Source organism: Rhipicephalus sanguineus, chromosome 1 (assembly GCF_013339695.2).
Source record: "Rhipicephalus sanguineus isolate Rsan-2018 chromosome 1, BIME_Rsan_1.4, whole genome shotgun sequence".
Classification (NCBI taxonomy): Eukaryota; Metazoa; Arthropoda; class Arachnida; order Ixodida; family Ixodidae; genus Rhipicephalus; species Rhipicephalus sanguineus.
In genome coordinates, this window is record NC_051176.1 from 190,623,511 (window position 1) to 190,649,079 (window position 25,569).

Sequence of the window (25,569 nt, forward strand, 5' to 3'; positions counted from 1 at the left end):
TACAATTAGAAGGGCACATGAACTTCAGGGAAGAAAGGAAACGAACCAGACATAGTCCAGTTAGTTATCCTACATATTGGGAGGGGGGTACTTTAGCTACTTCTAATAGTGAACATACATCTAGGGCTGGCCAGCCGAAGCTAACAAATGGCTCTATCCTGCCCATTCTGTTGCATGACATAACCAATAAGATCCTTTCTTTTCAAAGTCCAGTAGTTGTAAAGTCAATAGCAGTAAATATCTAAATGGAATTAGCACATGATGCTAGAACAAAAGCATCTGAGTGCATGTGAATGCTATTACTGTATAATATTTGCAGCTGCACTTCGTGTTGTGGAGTTATCTTGGTTGATGTTCTTATGAGATTAATGACTCTGAGAGAGCTTCATTTTCTTTACTGAACTAGATTATACAGGCAGTGAACAAGCACAAAGTTGTGTGCACTGAAAGCCTGCTTCAGTGTGGTTCCATTTTGTGTGGCTGGAGCAGAGCAACACTTTAAGGGGGGATGCGGGGCTAAAACACCAATTTTTGAAAAAAGTGTGCATTTTCAAATTTGAGTTGTTCTGGATTGCTGGTTCATTAGAGAATATGCTCACCAATTTTGGTTGTTATCTGAGCAGCAGAAAAGAAGAAAACAAAAATTCTCTTCACGAGACCGGGGTGCGCATTAACTGCCGAAAGCGTAATTGAAATGCCCTTTTGAAGACGCGGCTGCAGAGTGGGCAAGAAGCCGAATGCAAAGTGAATGTATGTGCTAGAACGTTTCTTTTTCACGCATTTTAGTCACAGAAGACCTTCTGTCAAGAGTACACCAGAGGACAAACAGAAAAATAAAATAAAAAAGGAAGGCATATTTTTAGCCACAGCGACAGTAGAGTCGTTGGCAAATCGAAACCGAAGGTCGGATTGGCAGAAACATATTACATGACCATCCACTGCTGGTACCGCACCAATTCTGGGTTACTCCTGCTGTGTTTGTGTGCTACTCGACTCTCTGTTTATCCGTTTTTTTTTTCTACTGTGAGTACTTTGTGATTAACGGGTGGTGCGTGTTGTGACCAACATGAACAGCTCGAAAGCTGCGAAAAAAAGAAGACGATTGCATGCAATTGCCACAGGGCAGCGTTATGTTGAAGGGAAAGGCTCTACCTATGTGTCAGGCCACTTTGATTAATTTTTTTTACCATCCAAGTAAATAGCGTGTTGTGAAACCTTTGAACTCATTTCTCTCCGTTTGCACTTTTTGAGATAACGAACCTGTTAGGAAAACTATCATTTCCTAACTGCTTCTCCAATAGCTGCAAACAAGGTGGTTTCTGGACTGAAATTTTGACAGGAACAGGATAAGATATTTTTCTGATCCCTAAGTATTATCTAACACAAAAAAATTATCAGGTGTCTAACATACAGTGACAAGCAAAAACATGAACTTCGGTTTTAGAGTGCTGACACTTTTACAGAAACGACATAAAAATACGATTGGCCTTATCCTGCACTACAAATCATATAGAAGGCATGTAATTATAAAAAATTAGTATATTTTCATTAAAATGACAGCTTTAAGTGGCATATCTGATTGATCATTATAACAGCTGTACAAGTTTTTTTTGTATTCATGCTTGGAAGTTGAAATTTAGAATATGTTCTAATAACAAGAAGATAAGAAATCCCTGAAATTTTCATCAAAATCAGTGCAGCAGAACAAAAGTTGACTATTCAGCCTCGCATCCCCCCCCCCCTTAAATTATGTGGTCGCTGCAACACTGCTTACAGGAGCTCCTGTGTCAAATACGAAACGTTGGGAGAGAAAGAAAAAAAAAAAAAACATTCATCGTCCATCTGTGTAGCAGAGAACAGATTTATCAGGCTTGAATAATTAGCACAACATCAAAGGACCATGCAAGAACTCATGGGGACTCAACCAGAAAAAAAAAATCGCTGTCTGGAGTAGTCAAGAAGCTACAAAAAGCATACAATACCTGTCGTTCTGAATCATAAAAGACATCCCGGTAGAGATTCACTTGATGTCTTAACACATCTGATAAAAGAAAAAAAACAGGTACATAAAGGAAGCTCTATCCAATGTGCAGCATTTAAATAGTGAGTTTTAGTTAGCATAATGCAAAGCACTTATCATATGCAAAGCCTCAATGTCTACTTGTGTTCTATTGCAAACCAATTTGGGTCCTCTTGTACTTCTGGCAGTTAGTGTACGCATAGCTTTGCATTACAATAGTGCTAACTCTAAAACTTTTTAATATCTCTGAGTGCACTCCAAAACTGAAAGACTCATGGAGTAAAATAATTTAATTATGAAATTGTATTTGGACTGAACAAGTAAAAACTGACACACAAGGGTAGATATTTTATGCATATGCAATTAAATGCCAAGCATCAGAGGTCCCTACATCTCTGTTTATAACACCTACAACCAAAAATGCAAGTAATTTAGCTATCATAGGAAATATACTTTTGTAATACAGCAGCAGGACGGCCATTTGAGCAATAGGAACAGATATTGGGGGAAAAAAAACTTATTCGGCTCAGCGATAAGCATGTTTCATGCAGAGTCGAACATAACTACATCTATACAACCCATGGTCTGAATATCAACAGAAATAGTGAACAAATATAAGAAAGCCAGCTTTATGCTTATTGATGCCATGTTCAGGGTAAAAACCAACAAGTCCTTTTCATAATATTAAGCAGATGTCCTTTGCTTCTACATATATGTCATAGACATTGAGCCACGTCTATCATTTCAACATGCGATTGGCATTTTGGTATTTGGCATGCTTCAAGTCGGAATGCAAAAAAGAGACTGAAGAAGAAAAAATACCATGAAGTTATTGACCAGCAGTTGCTAGCCTCCCTGTTTATACATCCCTTGCCGCCTCCTCCTCCTCCTAGCCAGCAGTTGAATATGCCACTACACAAACACAAGGCACCTCTAACATGGCAATGCTAACAACTATCAATGTTTGGTCACGATATGTGCAAAAAAATGTTATTCAAAGCTTTTTAATTCAATAGCTTCCTCGAGAAACCTCCATATCACGACAGTCAAGGCATACACTACTGCTCCACGTATGGCATACACGAGACAAAAATTCTACAAAAGAGAAAGGCAGCAAATCAAGGCTACACCAGAGACTAGGGCCATTCGATTCACCTCGTTGATCATAATGATACCGTGCTTCAGGTTTTGCTTTTATTTTTACTATTGAGGTACCTTGTATGCACAATATTTGGCTACAACACTACTTTGGAGCATGATGGCACAAAGTATCGCTCTTGCCACACATGGCACATTTGGCACAGCTGCTCCTCTGCTAGTAATATGTGTGTAACTGGCTTTTAAAAATTGTTTACAATAAGTACAAGGTTCTTGTTATACAGAAACATGCAATCAGTTTAGTCGCAAGCATACCATGAGACACCGACATGCAAAAAAAATATTTTTTGTAGTTTAATGTTATCAGTGTGTTTGATCTTTATGACTTCAGGCTAATTTGTACATGCAAAAATGCCCTTAGAATAGAAAATATATCCAAGTGTATTTCACAACTGTTTGGTATATACAATAATTCATTATATGTGGGTTTGACATACGTGGGTTTGACTATATGTTGAACCCGCATATATACCGAACCCACATATGCCACTGTCATATCAAATTTATTTATTATAAGTCAATGCAAACGTTGGTAAGCTAAAGTTGATTGCAGTGTAATAAAGATAATACATTTCCACTAAAACTTTATGATACGTGTATGATGAAGGCCCCGTGCCTCTCTTTATGACAGGAAGCAGAAGTGAAAATTACCCACCTTTAGCATTTTTTACACCTTCACATATCCTGTAACAGAAGAAAAATTATATTAGAACCTGAAACACTAGCTTTTTTAAGTCTTAAGATATGGCACTGTAACACACTAAATAGAAAAAAATAAATACTAGGTAATTTAATTAGATTAAGGTGTTCACGATCCCAAAGCTGCACAGTGATCCATGAGAGAGACAGCAGTTCAGAGTGGCAAATTAATTTTGACCAGCTATTGTTTTTTTGTGTAAGCCCAAAGCATGGCACTTGAGCCACTTTGGATTTCGTCCCCATTAAGGGGGACATGGTACCTGGGGCTATCTTGTTCATTTTCTGACCAGATTCAATTAAAAAGCACAGATACATATGTATTTCTTTGTGCTGATTTTAAAAGTGCTGTAATTTTTTATTTGACCCAAATCATTATTGAGATAATTAAATGTTAATTACTATTATTTGGTGAGACAATAGATAATAATAAACTGGGCAGAAAGTTATGTTTAATGCATGAGTGGAAAGCAGAATGAATAAGAATCGAACTGCTGCAAGCAGTTTTCAAATCCAACAATAATTAGGAATTTAGCAGCCCATTGAAATTTAGCATTTACAGTACAGCTACTAACGACCAAGAACACAGGCAGTTTAAAAAATTATAAAAGAAGAAAAGAAGGAATCTGCTTGCAGCATTTCAAGCTTTATGCTTTTAGCTTCATACAGCAAAAAACGTGACAGCTGTGGCTATTCTAGAGCTTGAGCAATTGTTGCACCAAACAAGCAGGGTGAGTAAAACAGGGGTGCAACAGCCGAAACAGTATTTGGAGCAATTTTTGGAGCAGCAAAATGTTGCTTTTGGAGCACAAAAATGAAAATTTGGAGCAGGTTGCGAGAAAAAAAACCTGAATTTTTTAGCCTGAAATTCCAAATTTGGAGCAGTATAACAAAGAAGGCTCACTTTTAGAAAAGAAAACAAAAATACATAAAAACCATTCAACATCAGCTATTCGTGCACAGTGCACGTGAACATGCTATTTCAATAAAAGCAGCGTGTTGAGCCTCCCCACAGTGCGAACAATGACTAAGTCCACATTAGGGTCATTCCATGCCAAACGTCCCAGCCATTTTTGGCAACTATCTCAAATGTATTGAAAAAAAATTGTGCCGATTTATTACGTTGAAAACAGTGAATTGCTAGAATATTTAGGAGAGAAAAAATTTTTTGGTCTTGTGGGTGCCTTTCAAATTTACCAGAATGTCACCTGGGTGTTGTTTGTAAGAAAATTTATTCTGAGAGTATTGTTTCTTGTTTTAATACCAAATTTGGTTTGCATATTAAGCAAAGGTGTTTGTGTAAGCTGTTTAAAGCTCAATAATATTAGTAAAATTTTGCTGCCATATACGCCTCCAGGAATTTCGCCAAAATGTTCTATGTTTGCATTTTTTCCATTGCGGTATTGCGCCTTGTATGAATATACGAGTAATGAATACTTACTCTACAGAAGGTATATTTTGCGATAAAAATATTTTCAGACCCCTCAAGTCTCTAAACATTACGTGAAAAAGACACGAATTTCAGAAAATCGTCGTTTTGGTGCACATTGAGACGCGATTTACACCACGTGGTGCTCCAACTAAAAATCGGCTTTATACCTCAATCGAAAGCAACTAAAGAGTTCTTCTTATATGGCAAGTTTTATCATTACAATTTTCTTTTTAAGGAAGAAAATAATTTTTGATGTTCCCCATTGATGGCTATCTCCCCATTTGGTCACATGGCAGCTTCCTCATTGATATTCCCAATTGCCGTCAATGGGGAACATCAAAAATTATTTTCTTCCTTAAAACGAAAATTGTAATGATGAAACTTGCCATATAAGAAGAACTCTTTAGTTGTTTTCGATTGAGGTATAAAGCCGATTTTTAGTTGGAGCACCACGTGGTGTAAATCGCGTCTCAATGTGCACCAAAACAACGATTTTCTGAAATTCGTGATTTTTTCACGTAATGTATAGAAACTTAAGGGGTCTGAAAATATTTTTATCGCAAAATATACCTTCTGTAGAGTAAGTATTCATTACTCGTATATTCATACAAGGCGCAATACCGCAATGGAAAAAATGCAAACATAGAACATTTTGGCGAAATTCCTGGAGGCGTATATGGCAGAAAAATTTTACTAATATTATTGAGCTTTAAACAGCTTATACAAACACCTTTGCTTAATATGTAAACCAAATTTGGTATTAAAACAAGAAACAATACTCTCAGAATAAATTTTCTTACAAACAACACCCAGGTGACATTCTGGTAAATTTGGAAGGCACCCACAAGACAAAAAATTTTTTCTCTCCTAAATATTCTAGCAATTCACTGTTTTCAACGTAATAAATCGTCACGATTTTTTTTCAGTACATTTGAGATAGTTGCCAAAATGGCTGGGACGTTTGGCGTGGAATGACCCATTAGCATTTACAGGACCTGTCAAAATATTCAAAAGGCACTGGAAATGCTAATGTGACCTGCGAACCTGTGTATTTGGGAGATTCGTAAAGCAGGAGCAAGTGGGGGTAGCGAAAAATGAAAACTGGCATACGCTTTTGTTTCTCAAGGTCGCAGAAACGCCATACACAGCAGCTCCAAATGATTGCCAATAATTTTTTAGATGTCAGCGATCATACTAGTACTCGTAACTACACGGCGCGTGCACGAATGAGTAATTAAGGAACAAAATGTGCCGTCTCCCTGACAGCTAGTACGAGCATGAAAACACGCGAGAGGGGGGCGGAGGGGGGGGGGGGGGGGGGCTGTCGCTCGAGCAGCAACTTTTGAACTTTGATTCTAAGGGCGCGGTCGCGAGCGCTATCTCTGCAGCCATCAGCGGGCGGCTCATCCTGCTACGTGCTGTGCTCTCAATGCGAAGACACTGTGCAGAAAGAGCATCTTTCCCTGGAAACGCCGTATTCTCTTACACCAACGTTTTATAGTTACGCGAGATCGAATACAAAAAAGTTTGCTGCCAGCCTCACTTCGTATAGCATTACAATTTGTTATTATCGCATTGATTGCTTTGTCCTTCTGGTGAAACTGGCTTTTTTCTTTTCTTTCGTGGGGGGGTTAGGGTTACGGTCTGCGCGTCTGTATTGGATCACGACGCCCACACTGCAGATTTTGAGCAACTGAAAAAATTTTAAGCTGGTCGGGCATTTTGGCGCAGCGTGGCGCAATTTTAACAAATTTCGCGGTTTTGGCGCAGCTTGGTGCAAAAATAAGGAATTGTATCAAATTGGCACAATTGGCGCAGCTGTTGCATCCCTGGTAAAAGCTTGTTTTGAGAAAATGCAAGAAAACAGATAAAGCTCATTTTGAACCACATGTAATAGACGATATTGAAATATTTTTGTTAGAAGATTAGTCTCCGCCAGGGACATAACCTGCACGCCTACTGCTGCAGCACATGTCATTCAGAAGCAGCATGTCAATAAAAAAGCCCAATATTTGCGCTTTTTCTCAATCGAAATATTCGCAACTTTCACGGCCTATAGGTGGCGCGACTGTACATCCAACATGGCGGTCGTTGAGATTATCGGCCCGCTACAGACGGTTTAAGATTGTACATGTTTGGCGAAGAGTTCAGTCCTTTGCGCTTCGGTTGCACTCCGATTTATGTTTTTGTGAAAGCAGGGTTGCGGTGACATATCGTAATAAGGAAAGGAATGTCGGATACGTGATTGGAACCTCATTAGGAAGATAAATATGCACACAATTGTAAATAAAGCAAACGCACTCGTCGCGTTGCTTGCGGCGCTTAATCGCTCATTGCAACCACCGCTGTGTTGTTAGCACAATATGATAGTAGGAGTCTCAGTAAAGATCTCTCAGTAATATCAGAGACATTCTCGGAGACGTGCTTTATCTCATTTTTGCTTGCATTGCATTCTGCTGCGTAGCTTGCTCAGCTCACTTCAAAGCACGAATTAATGTAAGTAAACGAAAACAAAAATGTGTTGCCCTTCGAGACCGAAGCACAAGAACCACTTGAGGCATGTGCGATTATCGGAAATATGATTTTATTGCGCTTTCTTGGTAAAAAGAGAAAAAAAGAACAGCGAAATGCCACAATAGGTCGACAAGCAGCGAATGAAACCAGCGGCGAAACGCAATTTTCACATTTAAGATGTGACGTTCTTGTTTTCATCCCACGCTTTCGGAGTTTGAGAAGTGCAGTAAGTAACATCGTACGGGACAGGGATGAAAAAACAGTGCCATCAGCAAGTACAGTCGAAACCCGCGATAACGAAATCCCGAGCGAACGAAATTCTCATCGCAACGAAATATTTTCGGAGCACCGGCGAACGCCCATAGGAGTCAATGCATTTTGTAACTCGCGACTACGAAAGATATTCATACCGCAATCCTCATTAACGAAATTTTTGAAACACGAGTGCGCAAATAATCTACTCTCGCAACATTACCTACATTCGAAAACTGCTGAAATGCATTCATGCTGCACTTAAATTATGCAAAACTATCGCTACAGCACACTTAAGAAGCAGCCGCCATCATCGTTTACAAAAAAACATAAAGCTGGCGACAATGATGATGATGATGGGTTGCCGAAACACCTGCTTGTTATCGCGGACTACGTAGCCAAATCTAGATTTCTCATGGAGTTTCGTTCATTGGCTTGGCTCTGTCGGCTTTGCGCGCACATGGTCGCGTGTGTGGAACCATTTGTGGAGCGTTTGCTTGGTCACTTGGTGCAACGTGAACTGTGTGTTGCAAATGCTTCGTCCGATTTCGCTGCCTGCGAAGATGCCGCCTCCAACGAAAAGGCGGAAGTTCATCGCGCCGGAAGATAAGGCTGCAAACATCAGTGAGGTGGAAAAGGGCAGGAAAAAAATAGACATCGCCAAAGAATTCGGCGTAGCGTGCAGCTCGCTGTCCACGATTCTGCGCTGATCCAGCGGAGCAGGAAGAAGGTTCGCCTGTAGACGCACTTGATGACGGTACTGGTGACAGCGCAGTGCTGCCGTCACTGACCAGTGCATGGGGCGAACTTTGTGCCGTGGCAAACGATATTCCCGTTAGAGAGGCATGAAATCGCTGCATGGTAAGGCCCGTCAAAGCAAACTTACTGACTTTTGGAGATGAAATGTGTGTTTTTGTAAATTCCATGTCTTTTCTGCCGCATTCTCGCGCCAACGAAATTCCCGCAAGAACGAAATTTTGCACTCTTCCCGCTGATTTCGTTATTGCGGGTTTCAACTGTAATACCGAACACAAAGTGCTGGAGATAGGAAGGTCACGGAGGCACTTTATAGCCACTTCAGACGTGGAATGGTGCGATGGAAGCTTTGAAATCGGACATTTCATTATATTCTGTAGAGGCGGAACACATTCCTAATCAGTTCTGGTACTGTATGCACAACGACTGTGTCGAGCGGAGGAACGAAGCGCGAGAAAGGTGATATGACATATACTTGGACACAAAATGGGATTCTGCATACATTCATGGGCCTTGGTTATTTGCTTGCGAAGTTTAACCCGCTAACCACTCACGGCTTTTCGATGCGCTAATCTGAAGGAGAGGCTTCTGCTTTGCCTCCCGCTGTACGCTGTGAGCATCGAGGCCCGCAATAAAATCAGTTGCTTTTTTTTCTTTTTATTTTCCGTTCACATTGAGGAGCCGAAAGTGTCACGCTAATATCGAGACCGTGCACAACGTCGCAAAACGACCCCAAACGAGACAAAACAAGTGGCAACATTCGCTGACTCCAGAGGGTCCAACATTTCAATAATCTCAACAGAGCTTCCAGCGGTCACCGCTCGGCGGCACCACGGTACGTGAAAGTTGCGAATAGCTTGTTCTCGTGATATAAATTGTTGTTGGGGCTGAAATATCAATCCAAGATGTAAGAAACTTGGTCAGCACTTGCGGCAATGTCTACATGTTACGAAAATACTATATTCAGAAAATTGATTTTTTCCATGATTTTTCATCTTCAAGACCAGTGTCCCCCCTTAAAATGAAGCTGCTGACACTCAGCATTGAACTCATGACCTCATGCTCAGCACCAGATCATCAGAGCCACTGAGTGGGTACATTGCATAAGTCGGCAAACTCACTCATGAGTGGACTCACTCAGACTCAGATCGAACCGTGAGTCTGAGTGAGCCCGAGTGAGTAATATTTGGGTGAGTTTGAGTCCGAGTAAGTCCGGTTGAGAAAAATTTCAGTGAGTGTGAGTCCGAGTGAGTCCGGCAGAGGGAAATTTTGGCGAGTATGAGCCCGAGTATGAGCCCGAGTGAGCCCTAAGCACAAAATATATTTCATGAGTGAGTCTGAGTGAGCTCACATTTCTTTGCCAACCTACGGTTCTATCTACACAACTTTAGCATTATTATCAGCCTTGCGTCGGCTCACGTTTATACTCCTGCCGACTCACACATACTTCAAAGCCCTAGAGTTCATATGCAAGCTCAATATTTATTAATCAGAGGCATGAGTTACAGAGGGTGGGATGCCGTGACCTGACCCCGCAAACTCTTTCACAGGAAGTTCTTGATAAAATTATCTTGTGTGAGTCACCACTTTCAATAAAAATGTCCTTACTGGATTGCGACCACTGATAACTCACATTTGAAGGTTCAAGATCAAAAGGTGCGAAGTAGAGCACCAAATATGCAAGATATTGGTGTTAAAAGAGTGTTGACACCATGGGAAAAAAAAAGCCAATTCTACGCTAACGGACTCATGAGTCGACTCACTCAGACTCACTGATACTCAGATGAAGCTGTGAGTCTGAGTCTGAGTGAGTCCAGGTGAGTAATATTTTGGTGAGTTTCAGTCCGAGTGAGTCCGGCTGAGAAAAATTGCAGTGAGTCTGAGTCCGAGTGAGTCCGGCAGAGGGAAATTTTGGTGAGTCTGGGTCCGAATGAGCTCTAAGGGCAAAATATATTTCATGAGCGAGTCTGAGTGAGCTCCAAATTTTTTGCCGACCTGTGGTGCATTGTTATTTTACATTAAAGTGACTATAAATTAACTCAATGAGCCATCAGTCACAGGCAACAAATATAAAATTTCACTGCAAGAGAAGGCACACATTTTACAGCAAAAAATTTTACAACAAAGCTCACAATATGTCCACATAGTGAAAAACTAGCTCTCTTTCTGTCTGCTACAGTTCAGCTCCTAGCTGAGGAACATGTAACTTTGGTATTCCTAGGCATAAATTTGAATGTGACTTTTTCCCCCTTTTAATCCACATGCATACAGCTAAGACAACCTCACTTTTTAAGGTCAGCTTCTAGTTCTGCTCTCAGGTGGGGCTTTGACATCTCGAGACCCATGGAATCGTAACCTATGAAGGATAAAAAGTATTAGTAGCAGCAATGAAAGATAAAAAAAGAAAAAAGAAAAAACCAGCAAAATACTGTATGACGGTTCCATATGGTTTTATATATGTCTGTTACGTGCAGTTACGTGATGTGGTGAGGCACAGGTTTGCACATCGTGTTTTGCAGGAAACATTCGTCTTCTGTGTTACTTTTTGTTCAAGATTATGCATTTATGCATATTTATTAGTTGTGCTGCAAATCTCGGCGATTATTTCTCAGGTAAAGAAGAGCATGAAGAAATCGACGGCTCCAACAAAACGACGCGCGGCACTACGGAGCACATTGCCGAGGTCCACTCCGGGTCGTTTTCTCGCGCGAAACTCCACACGTTCAGCAGCCGCCGGCAAGTGGTCCCGCCCAAACGATGCTGATACTCGGCAGATAAAAACTGTGACCTTTAGAACACGCCAGATATCTTTCGAACGGAGCGTGGCAGCGACAACTCGGTTCGGAGATCAAAACGAAAGTTACCGGCGATTACTTGTTGATGTTCCGCGGCTGTTTGAAGCACTTTTGCTGTCTGTGCTGAAGGCAGAGGAGTCAAAATTATCTTCCGCATCTGCGCTGCTGCAGCCTAAATTTGCCATTTCAGAGAGGCAGGGGCGAGCGATGTCGACGCCATGTTTGAAGCTACGAGCGCTAGGACCTCTCGAATTAAGTGGCACATCAAAGCTTTCTCCGCGGCGGAAAAAATAAACGAATAGGGGAAACTGCAAAGATAGCCGCTGTTTTATACGATGGATGATGTTGGCTGTCCGTAAGCACTCCTAGCACGTCAAAATTTGAAGTTGGAAACCATCGATAGCAGGCTATCGATGGGTATAGGCGCGGACAGAGAAGTGTTAAGAGGAGGGCAAGTAACTATATTACAAATCCAGTGTTTCTTAATGATTGCCTTAATTTCACATTTCTGCATACAAAAAAAAAAAAAAAAAAAAACCGTTACAAACTGTTACAAAACATTTTTTTTTTTTTCGTTCCAGAACAGAAACAGAACGGAACTTTTTATGGTGGAACGAAACTAAAACCGAAACGAAAAAGATTTCGCTCTGACACCCTGCCTACACGACATCCATTTTTTGCATTTTCACCACGAGATTCACTTCTGCAGCAGATAAATGTATGGACGGCATGCTGACTCAATTGTCATCACCCAGAGAGGCCATGATAGCTGCTTCACAAACCAATCTCTCTCTGTTGTCTTTCACATGTTTAACGATTTTTGTTTTAGCAAATTCAGGCACGCATGAGCATCGATTACAGTGTGTAGCTAGATTACCTGGATTGGTTAGTTGTTCGCAATTGTACCGATACTCTCTGAGTCTTGTGTTGATGCATCTCGAAGTTTGGCCTATATATTTTCAGCACCGCAAAAGCTGGTAAGTCTTTGTAAAAAAATCAACACTGCAAATGAAACCCGGAAATGCAAGATATGTCAAATAAAACATGCGCAGAGGTTTGTTGAGTGTGACGTCGAAGTAGTGTACAGTCTACCACTAACTTGTGGAAAGCAATACATACGACAAACTTATACTGGATGACCCTAGTAATGCACTTTAATTAAAAACTACAAGTAACACCCGCTATGCTTTCTTTGGCTTCATTATCTTGATCACAGATGGTAATATGGACAGTTAAAGTTTACTTTCGAGAACTGCAATACAAATTATAAATCTATACTGCCTTAACATGCTCAGAGAAATTGCCAGTATTTCAGGGAATGTAACGTGAAGGCACATTACCTTCAACCAATCCCATTCCGAGTTCACCAGGAACTAGGTAGCCATCACCCGTCAAAGCCACGTAGAGTCGATTCTTTACTGTCTCAATATGTTCAGCATGGGTGGCATCAGTGCCTGCGACAAACATGGCGCGTGAAGTAGAAATAAATTATTGCGAAGGTAAAATCTTGGCTCAGTTATCTTCCGAATAAGTTTTTGAATGTCCACAAGGATTATGATCCTTTTTACAGCCTCATTAAAGGCACCTAATTGCTTCACGTGTAAAAAAATCTAAAATATGTAAAGCCTCCGTCAAAGGCTTCAAAGCTACTGCATGCATGGTCACAACTACCATCAGCTCATGCAACGTAGCCTTTGAACGTATGGTGCTCCAAAGCCCTAGAGATTAAAATGGGTGCTTTTCATCACTCTCTTGAGTGTTGGGGTGCCAGAAATGCTTGGGGCACCCATCAACATTGAACTGTCCTTTGTGCAGTCACAGCAAAACTTGCAAAAAAGACTAAAATTATCTGCAACATGTATTTCATCATGCTGTGAACACAACGCATGTACAGCTTGCTGCAAAAATGCAGAGGCTACTGCTGCTGCTACAGGCCATCACACAGCATGTGTTGAAGCTGCTTTCAAGTGCCCATCATTAGGATAGAAAAAGATTTTGTGCTAAACACAGACAAAGGAAGAAAAGGTACAGGTGTCTAGCCCAAACTTTTTGATATGCACAACTAACTCATCCAAACTGCGGTTTTCACATCATTAGCAGCATTACTAAAGTTTGGCCTTGCTAGTAAGTAAAGGCCAATGAGAACAGAATCAGCACATGCAAAGCAGCATTCTCCAACCATGAGAGCAATAGCCCTCCCCGCTTTTGCCAGTGGACTGCACATACTGCCTACACTGCTGAAGCGTATACAGTAATCAAAAGTGAAGCCTGTAAAAAACTCACAGTGAAAGTTCACCTCTTCCCTGGCATGCTTATATTACAAAAGGAAATCATTTATAAAACAGCCGCTGATCTCATGGCCAAGAGCACGAAAGTTCCAAATTTTTAGTTTTTCGAAGAAATCACCAACCAATGTGTACCGTGCCAAAGGTCAATAAAACAATGTAGAAACGTAAGTGGGGTCATGCAACACATTCTGAGTGTTTGGTAGTACTCAAAACAGCAAACACAGAAAATCAAACTTTTGAAGAAAGAATTGCAGTTACACCCATATTGCAATGCAATGATGCTATAGCTGGTGCAATATTATACGTAATAAGGCTTGCCTTGTGTTGTCTGGCATTGATTGGTTATGGTAAGCAATCACAGGTGCACACAACCAATTTGGGGTGATATCACTTTCAGAGATAGCCTCACTTTTATGACATTCAGTGCAACTAGCATCAGATGTGTCACTGTCCTTAAAAGGTGCTGCATCCAGCATTAACCTTGTGAAATCTCATTAACGAGTGATCTGAAGTGATCGCCTGGGAATACCACCATTGATTTTGAGAAGAACATATACTTCACTGTCGATAATTGTCCATGTTTATTTGCAGAGGTGGTGGTGATGCCTGCTCAAACATGAAAAGTTTTTTGAAGAATTGTGTTATACCAAGGTTATATATTAAAATGTCAGATTGTCTGGGATTTCTTTTGTAGATTGATGGACATTGTTATACAGCTGGCATTTTTATTAATTGTACCTGTCAAGTCTAAAGTGGTGTGCTATATAGATCACCTGGATATGGCCAACGCTGGCATGCGTGCACACATCCTAACATCCCAATACAGTGTGCTGTTTCTAACTTAAGTATTGCTAACCTCACCACTGTTGTCCTCAAACATTTACCATAAAAAAAATGGGGGGGGGGGGGGTGCTGGCTAGTGACATCAAGCACAAGCCCAACAGGCATGGGCATATGTGAGTAAGCAGCCCTCATGCTCTTTACGTAAATTCTCAATGGTTTCGTGGATGACTTTATTACACCAACACTGGCACACATGATGTTGGGTTACATCGCAGTTTCTGTGCAAATTGCAAAGCCCAACTGAATGCTTCACTGGCATATGCTTAACCAACACAGAATAAACAAGCACCACACCATGCACTTTCAAACTGAACTTATTCTATTAAAAAGAAAAAAAAGGTCACGGTGGTCTAGTGTGCTCGACTGCTGACCCGAAGGTTGCAGGATCGAATCCCAGCCGCGGCGGCCACATTTTCGATGGAGACGAAAATGCTTAAGGCCCATGTACTCAGATTTAGGTGCACGTTAAAGAACCCCAGGTGGTCGAAATTTCCGGAGCCCTCTACCACAGCATCCCTCATAATCATATCATGGTTTTCGGACATTAAACCCCAACAGTTATTATTATTTTATGAAAAAAAAAAAAAATGTGTGTGTGTGTACTAAAAAGTAGAAGCTTTCACGAATTGGGCATACGTATTATACCCCATTCCTAGTAGTACAATATGCTGAAAAATTTGCTTACAAAACTTTGATTACTAAGAGAGAAAGATGTAAAAAAAAACTAGATATTTCTACCACAAAAAAATGAATAAATAATCTACAATGGAAAGTTTCGAAGTAGATTTTGATGCAAACATTGGAGAGGAATGCCTAATAATAACTACTACTAAAAGCATTTCATGCTTGAACCTGTGCATAATTTTTCTGCTTTCGAGATTGTTTTGCAAATAGACTAAAAAAACAAAAAATAAGATAACTCATGAGGCCATTACCTATGCCATGTTTCTCCATGAGAGCAATCAGATCAGCCTCCCGCAACAAAGGAGGAGGTGTTGTTTCTCCTTCAGACATCTGGAAAAAAAATTCACATGCTCAACTCAAGTAAAATGAAGGCCACAAAGCTAAGCTCCACAACAGACAAGGGAACGAAGCATCATTTCTAGAGTCTTGGATGGATGACACAATTTTCTTGTCATGAATCTTCCTACACCTTGTATATTTCTTGGACTTAACACGTTCCTACAGCTATGCCCAGGATTTCAAGGAAATGTGGAGGGCAAGGCTGTAAATACGTCTTGGCTGCAATTTTCCTACTCTGCTGTCACGAATGGGAAGCTATAATAATAATAATTGTTGGGGTTTAACGTCCCAAAACAATGGGAAGCTATGTCAGAGGCCCATCACAGACGGCACTTGCTTATCATGAGTAAAGGATCCTAGGCATGACTCCTGGTTCGCAATGTTGGTAAAAGGCATATAACAAGAGAGGAGAAATTCACAATATAGCAGGCTAGTGGAAACCTGCTTGACACCATGACCTCCACTGCATTTTGTGCGACATCTGTGATTTGGAAATGTCTACATCCGCCACAAAAAAGCTGAGCTGCTAAATGCTTTTACAATGTAGCTGCTGTTCAACAGCTAGCATACATCTAATATGCTGAGCTTGTGCGCTTGGTCGTAACTACTGCCATTCCCTTTCTTTGGCCTAAAGCTTACAGACCAAATTTTGTTCTTCTTGATTTCTTTTTTTATTATTTACAGATGACACATATGGCTGTCACCATGCTTCTTATAAAAACTATCGCTTTGAAATGAAACAATGGCTGGAACTGTTTAAACCCAATTCTCCAAGGAGGTCCCTGTGAGTGTAACATTTTCTAAATTTCATTTTTTCATTCAGAACGCATGTAGAACGCACCATTTAGGGAAATTTATCATTCATAATGGAATTGGCATTCAAGCGGTGTTCTTTGTGTTCTCATTTACTGTTTACCTGGGACCAATCACATTGTATTATATTAACTTCCTTTGTTTTGGAGGCACAACTATGGGAAAGCAAACTGTATATTCCTCATACCCCATCAAAAGCATGTTCTTGAAAGATGGCACCACAGTAAGTCCTTGCCTCCAATACTGTTTTAGATATTGCCCATCACAAATGGCATCCTTGTAAAAACAGAGTGTTTTTTGCAAAAAGAAAGTTACATGTCACTAGAGTGTACTAGATAGGGGTAGTGGGGTGAGGGCGAGCTCTCCGGTGAAGCCAGTTGCATCGACGACGGAAGATGGCGCTACTGCGACTTTCACCTGGGCGCCGCAAGCGCGCTGGGCTGGCCGCCTACCAACCTATTGATGCGCCTGTGCTCTGATCCAGTCCTTGAAGTGAATACGCGTACTTTTTAACAATTCAGTCTGCCAAAACTGCTTATTGCATTTGAAAACAAGCAGGAACATTTTATTTACAACAGGATACATCGGCAACAAATGCACGCGAGGGAGTTGAATGGTCATGAATTTACGCACAATTTTCATCTAAGTAGTCCTGCTCAGTTTAAGGTGCTTGGCCTTCTGACGCTTAGTGCTGTTAGCACTGTTCAGACCTTTAACCAAAAAAGTGCGGGCACGTAAGAACATAAAAAGAAACAACTTTGAGACTAATTTCCTCACTGTGAATTGTGGCGAAAATGTTTGAGGCCCGTGAACCCAAGTGGTCGAAATTTCGGAAGCCCTCCACTACGGCGTCTTTCATAATCATATCGCTGTTTTGGGACGTTAAACCCCACATATTATTATTATTATTATTCACTGTGAATTGTGCAGCCCACGGTGTTGGAAGGAAGAAAGTTCTTGCTCGCAAGAGCCACAACATCGGATATGCTGTTTGTGTGAAGCTTGCTGACACTAAAACATTCTGTGAATAGGTCCTCAAGTGCAGAGATGAAAGTGTAAAGCTCCTTTGATTGATATAGAAGACCGCCACAGTCACTGCTCTGTGAACCCTGACGGGCATGATGAACAGCCAAACTTCAAAACATTTCCTGGCTAAAGGAAAGAAGAATATTTTTAAAAAAGGGCTCGTTTTTCGTTGTTATCCACAATATTAATGAGAACTAACAGGCAATTTCCTGGCTAAATAACCTGCCATGTAGTAGACCAGTTGTGAGTCACTCTTTTCCACAACTAAAGACAAGTGGTGCGTGCAAAGAGCTGGGGTTGAAACCAAACATTTCTGTGCTTCGTACAACTTGCCTTCTACGAGCAGGTCATCGATTTTCTTTGGTGTGCCCTGTCATGCGCATTAAGCAGTGAACTGACGATGTCGGGAGTTGCACTGGCATCACCGACACTTCTGGCAATATTGTAGAATGAAAGGCAGTTCACAGTGATCAGAAACTGCTCTGGCGACGGGTGAGCGTTACAGCCACTGGACTGTCGAACAATACCGAAGTGGTGCTCTATGGGGTCGGTACTGAGACGCGAAGTCAATATGTACTTGAATCCAAGTGATTCAGTAAGGTATTAAAGTAATGAGAGAGTGCTGGCAATGAGGACTTTCAGTCCTGTCGTCGTGGAGTCACTTAGAAATCCAGTCTTTCCAGGGCTGCAGGCTTTTTGTCCAGGTAATCGAGAAAGTTAACTAGGTCTGCAGCAGTGGAGGAAGCAGGCCTTCGCGATAACGCGAAGAATTTTGAACAAAGAAACAACGCTAGAACAGGACGATGACGAGAGGACACAAACACGGCGCTGACTACAACCATATATGTTATTGCTTTTGCACATCAATATATACGGCGAAAGCACAATCAGTATACACATCGGGGAAGAAGATATCGCTGTAACATTGTCAAATCAGCGTTATGAAAGATACATTTCATTTTTGCGAAGTGATAGCGAAGCTGCGCTGACACAACAGTCTCCACTTATCTGTATGCAAAAAGCCTCAAAGATTTCACGTTGGCGTTGCTCTACATAAGTGCCTAGAACTTCACAATCTTTAAAAACTGGTTCGCAATCACATTTCCTACAGTGATCTACCAGATGACTGCTCACGGTCCCCGATGTGTATACTGATTGTGTTTTCCCCTGTGTATATTGACGTGCAAACGCAATAGAATATGGTTGTTAGTCAGCGCCGTGTTTGTGTCCTCTCGTCTTCGTCCTGTTCTAGCGCTGTTTCTTCGTTCAAAATTCAGTATGTACCAACCAGCCCAATTCAAGACGCTAACGTGAAGAAGTTCAGCAGAACATGTCGAGGCACTCCAAACATTCCAACAGACCGCGCCCGCCATGCGCGCCGCCAGTGCCAGGTGAAAGGCACAGCAACGCCACCACGCGGCAGGTTAAAATTTCCGTATTTTGAGCTTCACTGCGCGCCATTGCCGCCAGCTCTCCCTCGCCTCACTACCCCTATCTAGTACACTCTACATGTCACTTATGCTGCAGAATGCTCTTCAAAGCTAAGCCTAGATGCCTGTGCCGCTGACAAACAGCATAAAGTCGTGCCTCTTGTGCGAACAAAACTGCTCATCATTTGTTTTAAATCCAAACCAACATTGTGCGTTAGCACACCAGTTTCACAGAAACTGTGCCATGTGGACAGCTACGCACCATGAATCATAAAATAATGTTGCATGAATGCACTCCGCATTCGGCAACAAAATGCTGTTGGCAACCCGAAAGACAGGCAACTGGCCATTTCTCAGCTTGCAGAATTTCCAAGCTGATTCCCACACCATTGTTACAAAGCTCACAAACATGAAATGGAAGTATTTAGTGCAGCTAAGATATGCCTGCGAATTAAACAATGGCAAGTCGCGCACACTGCTGCCGTGCGGGTCTCTCGTTGCTCCCAGACTACTGAAGAGCAAATGTGGCGTGCAATTACTTCGTTAAATCCTAAATGCAATGAGATAATTCATCTTTAAGTTGGTAAATCATGCAACTTAATGGAAGAAAACTGGATGCTGCAATCGTTCCAACCACTCACAGAACTTCAAAATACTGTTCATAAAACCACCGGGTTCCACAAACCCCAATTGGAGAACCCCCGCCCTAATGAATTAGGCATTTGTATGGTATCGGCTATCTTATATGGCAGAAATTGACTGCCTTGCATAGACAAAGCATAAACTTTACTCGATGTACACAAAGGAGTCATTAACCTTGACAGAGTCCGGAACAAAACATTCGCCTTCCTGATAGCTCGGAATTTCCTGGAAGAAAAAATCCACAAATATTTTACACATTGTAATAAAGCTGCACATTACCATAAAAGCAGGCACTGCCAATTAAGTAAGTATAAAGAAATTCGATACTATAACATACTTTAATATGAAAAAGTTGAGGAGCCATTCCACTGTGTGAAGGTGGATGGCCAGCGAAGCTGTTTAGCACTCAACACAAAGGTGACACAGAATTTCACACCATAGCTAATTAAACACCGTGCAACTAAATATGAAATGTCTGTCCACAAAGTCCCTTTTGAATTTGACGTATGCCTCTTTAAAGTTTTTCCATTTGAACACCATGTGTCTTTTTGCTGGGACATGCATCATCTTGTCTTTTGTGTGGCCCGTATGCAGATGTTTGACACCTGTGTGTTCCATTCTTCATATTTAGTGGACCAATTGTGAGCAGTGGGGTTTGCCCAATTTCGGTGGTGCATACATTCTTGCCCACAGACTTCTTCCTTTTTAGATAATAATAATAATAATAATAATAATAATAATAATAATAATAATAATAATAATAATAATAATAATAATAATAATATCTGGGGTTTTACGGGCCAGAACCTCAATATTATTATAAGGCACGCCATAGTGGAGGGCTCTGGAAATTTCGACCATCTGGCGTTCTTTAACGTGCACTAACATTGCACAGTACACGGGGCTCTAGCATTTCACTTCCATTTAAATGTGACCACTGCGGCCGGGATCGAATCTTACTAGTCTCTTTGTTATATCAGATCGTAAAGCGATTCCTTTGGAAAGACATTGCTCCACGGTTCAAATCCTGGTCCAGAACAAACTTTTCGTCAACGGGTTCCCTAGAAATCCATGGGGATTTCCTCTGTAGCTGTGTGCTACAAACAGGCGGACAAGTGAGTTCAGTGCTCGCTCCCGCTCATTTACGAGTGCAAAAGTACCAGCATTTCATGAAACAAAAGGGGCCATCATGTCCACACCTCTAGGATACACCAGTGCTATTGAGTGAACAAAATAATATCACAGTGCACAGCCACGCAAGAAATCTTCGAAGACTAATGTCAGTAAAAGCACTGCCATTTATAAGCCCAAGGACACCAACCAAAGAAATTTGCATTGATACAAATTACAAGTTTTTTTTAATCAAAACAAACCGATAGGGTTAAACATAGGAAACTATCATGAGCAAAATGAGACTGACAAACAACGCTGAATTTTTACAGCCTCTCGGTCCTGTACACAAGGCTCAGCAACAGCAGTAATTAACTGCAATGTCCATTCTGTAGTTTCAACAAATAAAAAAGACTGACATTTCTGTAAATGTCCGATTATAAGATTAGATGGGTGCACACAACTTGATGAATAATTGCAGAAATGTAACTCTAGACAAGAAATAAATAAAGATGAAACATGGTTACCTTTCCATTCCATTTGTCATATATGTAGACTTCCAAATAGTTTCGGGCAAATATGACAAGGCCAGTGGCAATGAACTGACAAGAAAAAAAAGGCAAAATGCAAGACACAAAGTGAGGCAGAGCTGTAATAATATCTGGGGTTTTTATGTGCCAAAACCACGATATGATCATGAGGCACATTGTAGTGGAAGGCTGCCAAAATTTCGGCCATCTGCAGGGGTGAAACAGCCAAAATAGGATTTGGAACAATTTTTGGAGCAGCAAAATGTTGCTTTTGGAGCACAAAAATCCAAATTTGGAGCAGGTTACGAGGAAAAAAAACTCAATTTTTTAGCACGAAATCCCAAATTTGGAGCAGTATAACAAAAAATATCACTTTTCGAAAAGAAAACAAACATATGTACAAGCCATTCGACATCAGCTAACTCGTGCACAGTCCACGTGGGCACTGCTATTCCAATAAAAGCGGTTCGTTGAACCACCCCACAGTGCAAACAATGACGAAGTCCACATTAGCATTTGCAGCGCCTGTCAAATCAATAAACAGGCACTGCAAATGCTAACGTGGACCTGGCTACCTCGAAATTTGGGAGATTTGTAAACAGGAGTGAGTGGGGATGGCGAAAAGAGAAAAGTGGCTAACGTTTTTGCTTACTGTTCGTCAGAGTCGCAGAAATGTTACACATAGCTCTCAATGATTGCCAGTCATTTTTTAGACGTCAGAGATCACATTAGTAGTACTCGTAATTATGTGGCGCATGCATGAATGAGTAATTAACGAACAAAATGTGCTGTGTCCTGTAACGGCTAGTACTAATTGCTCCTTCTAAATCTTAGTACGCTTTTCTGCACGGCACCGGCGTATTCTGGCGAAATTGGCTTAAAAAGTGTTCTGCAAATGGTAGAACAAGGACAGGAAATTTTAGAACCACTGTCCTTCTTTCTTTTCTTTCGCGGTGAGGTTAGGGTTGTTTATTGGGAAATTTATGGCCATATCAGCACAATCGGTAGGTTTGCTAAAAATTCGGGAGTCTCCTGCACAAATCGGGAGAGTTGTCAGGCAGGGAAATGGCCAATCTTTCCTCGAATACGCCAGCTAACAGCTAACGAATACACAGTTAACAATTTTTAAGCGGAGTTTCCACTTCGATTTTCAAATGTCCATGTGGATCAGCATTGCAACCAGCAGAAAAAAGAAAGTTTTTGGGCGCCCAACACAAAGCACACCTACGCCTTTTCTGCGCATCTGGACCGGATTGGATGATGATGCCCAAACTCAGGTGGCCAACGCAGCCTCCATTTCTTTCTAAAATTAGCACAACTGTGAAAATTTTTAGGCTGGCTGGGCATTTTGGTACAGCATGGTGCAATTTCAACAAATTTCATGGTTTTCGATCAGCTTGGTGCAACAATAAGGAATTGTATCAAATTGGCACAATTGGTACAGCTGTTGCACCCCTGCATCTGATGTTCTTTAATGTGCACTGACATCGCACAGTACACAGGCCTCTCGCGTTTCACCTCCATCTAAATGCGACCACTGCGGCCAGGATTGAACCCGCGAACTTTGGGTCAGCAGCCTAGCACCGTAACTACGGTGGCACCGAGGTGGACAGGCAGAGCTGTGGGCTTTAGCTTTATATAAGTAGATAATGTAAATCCAAATGCTATTCAGACATAGCTTGTATGGTTAGAGTAACGATTGATAACCTGCATACATACTATGCCACCTGACTTATTAAAAATCTGCTCAAATAAAAAGAGACACAAAGGTATATAGTAGAACCATAACGGGCTCAAACAGTATACACTGTAAGAACTTCTGTCTGAGCACTAGGTGCCCTCAGTTCAGCACATTATTCCATAATGAAGTCATTCTTAAAACAAGGACACTCACACGTTCGCCATTAAGATCTGCTTCCACAGTCGTCTCCTTTCCTTCGGCATCCTTAGAAAGGCAGGCAAGGAAATGGCGCACCACAAGCTCATACACTCTTTTAGCATTGCCCTATGGGATGAAGTTGAAAGTATGAAAAATAAAGGTCACTTCAGTGGCACATCCAGACACATGGATACCAGTAATGTGTACAGGACAATGCCACCCAAATTATACTCTTATCATCTACAATTCACAAACTGATCCCACTGTTAATGTGGGCCAAGTGCTACTTCGAGCCCAAAAAGAGTCCGAAAAAGAATGGCTCTGGAATAGAATGGTTGCATTATTCTAACCAAACATACCATCAATATCATTCCCTTGCAGAGAGAAAAAAAAATTAAGGCAGCTTCACACTAGTGGTGTGACGCCTCAAGGAAGTGTGGAGCTGGGTGACCTTTTTTGTTTCCCTTTATTTTTTTCTTTCCTTCTTTTTCTCTCACCTCTCTGTTTTTTTCTATATCTCTTTGTATCTGTTTATTTCTAATTCTTTTTTTCTGTCTCTATGTATTTGTTTGTCTTTTGCACTCTTTCTCTTTCTTGCCCTTCTCGCACTCTCTCTCTATTACTCGCTTCCTTGCTCTTTCTTCCCTTTCTTTCTCTTTCTATCTATGCTATGCTTTACTCTATCCCCTCCTCCTTTCCCTCCTCACCATCACTTCCCATTCCCGCCACCTTACTATAATACACTGTACTATACAAGGCTACAAGGCCATGCTATGTTCTGTCAGCATTCCCGGATAGCCGAGCGACTAAGACGCTCGCCTTCGGATCGTGGGTACGCGGGTTCGAATCCTGCCACCTCAGAAGAAATTTTTTCGTCAAGATTTTCTCTTTCTTTATATCTTTCTTTCTGTCTCTGTTTCTTTCTCTTTCTTTTTCTCTCAGTCTGTACTCGTTCTCTCACCCATCAGAGTTATTCCATACCGTGCTGGAGAAATCGACGCATGTGTTTTGGACGCGAAGCAGAAGATGAAGAAGAGGACAAAGACAGCGCGTGTCGATTCATGACAATGATAGTTTCTGTTCGCACTACCTGGTGCAACAAAAAGCTTAAAGAGCTCCGCTCTTAAAAATTTTTCTTCCTTCGATGTTGTCCTTAGTACAAAAAGGTATATACAGGCTAAATCTATGGATGACTTCGGTGCACCAGTGGTGCCAAAAGTGCTATGGGAACTTGACGGAAGGTTTAGTTTTGTAGGCCATGTGCAGCGTAGCTAGGTAACGTGGTTGCTTGGGGGCTATGTTGTTACAGCCCGCTCAACAGTGAAACGTCCAGAAACCTGCATGTCGAGTCTTTTCAAGCATGAAAAGACATTCCACATAAAATCCAAAGATGGTCAATGTAACAGCTGGTTGTCTTAATTGCTGTGCACATGAATGCAAGACAATATTTCAGAGAGTGGAAGCTGACCCCCAAAGCTCCCCCCTTTCTGGCTATGCCCCTGACAGGGGGCAGATAGCTTTGCAACCAAAGGCATGTCTTGATGTGAAATAAACATAAGTCAGTAGAGCATCTCTCAATTGACAGAGTGGAGTTGCAAGCTCTGCAATCTAGTGTCCAAGAAACAACAAAAAAAAAGGGTAGGGAATGTTTTTTTTTACCTATGGCAAGTACAATCATATCGAAGCTAAAGGCAAGCCCACCCACCTCCAAGCCAGGGGCGCTTTTGACTGGATGAATAGGTGGATGAGCCTGGTCTGTTTTGTTGCCCTGCCGTGGAGTCAAACCATCTTGCAACAGACGACGCGCAAAATCTGTAAAGGTAATACTAGTTGATTTACACATACGAGTGAAACCAAAATTCACCATTATCAATGAAAAAAGTTTCGGAATAAGAGTTCAGCACGCCAAGTAATTTGCCTCACATTGCTCTGACAGAACAATTAATTTGGCTGTTTAATACTTCTGCAAACAATGTTTTAATGTTAACGTGATGCTACCAAAGATATCAATTGCTTATATGCTGCCTGCTTTTTATATTTTTATTGTTACACAACCTTCCCACAAGTCTAGCATTCCTTCTTGCCATTAATTTCTCTAACAGAGCATACTAATAATATTCATATTTAATACAACTGCGCAAACATAAATAATTATACAGTGAAACCTCGGTGATACGATCACAGCTCATACGAATTTCGGGGTGATACGAATATTTCGTTGGTCCCGGCCAAGGCCCATTGGCTTGCAATATAATGGAGTACGGTTGTTGCGAACCGATTTTCACCCAGTGACTTTTGATACGAACGTACGCTACCGCCCAGGTACGAAGAGGTGCTGTCCGCGCTGTCGCGGAAGACGCGC

General features: G+C 41.3%; 1 protein-coding gene across 1 annotated transcript in view; it reads right to left on the reverse strand.

The window, feature by feature from the left end:
• LOC119404298 (DNA topoisomerase 3-alpha) overlaps positions 1-25,569 on the reverse strand; it is a 53,891-nt gene that overhangs the window by 14,479 nt on the left and 13,843 nt on the right. The window contains exons 8-16 of the mRNA XM_037670857.2: positions 24,913-25,019; positions 23,223-23,333; positions 21,326-21,400; positions 19,863-19,913; positions 15,690-15,768; positions 12,964-13,077; positions 11,115-11,184; positions 3,834-3,862; positions 1,983-2,041 (exon numbers count right to left, since the gene is read on the reverse strand). Coding sequence (XP_037526785.1) covers positions 1,983-2,041; positions 3,834-3,862; positions 11,115-11,184; positions 12,964-13,077; positions 15,690-15,768; positions 19,863-19,913; positions 21,326-21,400; positions 23,223-23,333; positions 24,913-25,019 — 695 coding nt within the window. The remainder of the gene's footprint in view (positions 1-1,982; positions 2,042-3,833; positions 3,863-11,114; positions 11,185-12,963; positions 13,078-15,689; positions 15,769-19,862; positions 19,914-21,325; positions 21,401-23,222; positions 23,334-24,912; positions 25,020-25,569) is intronic.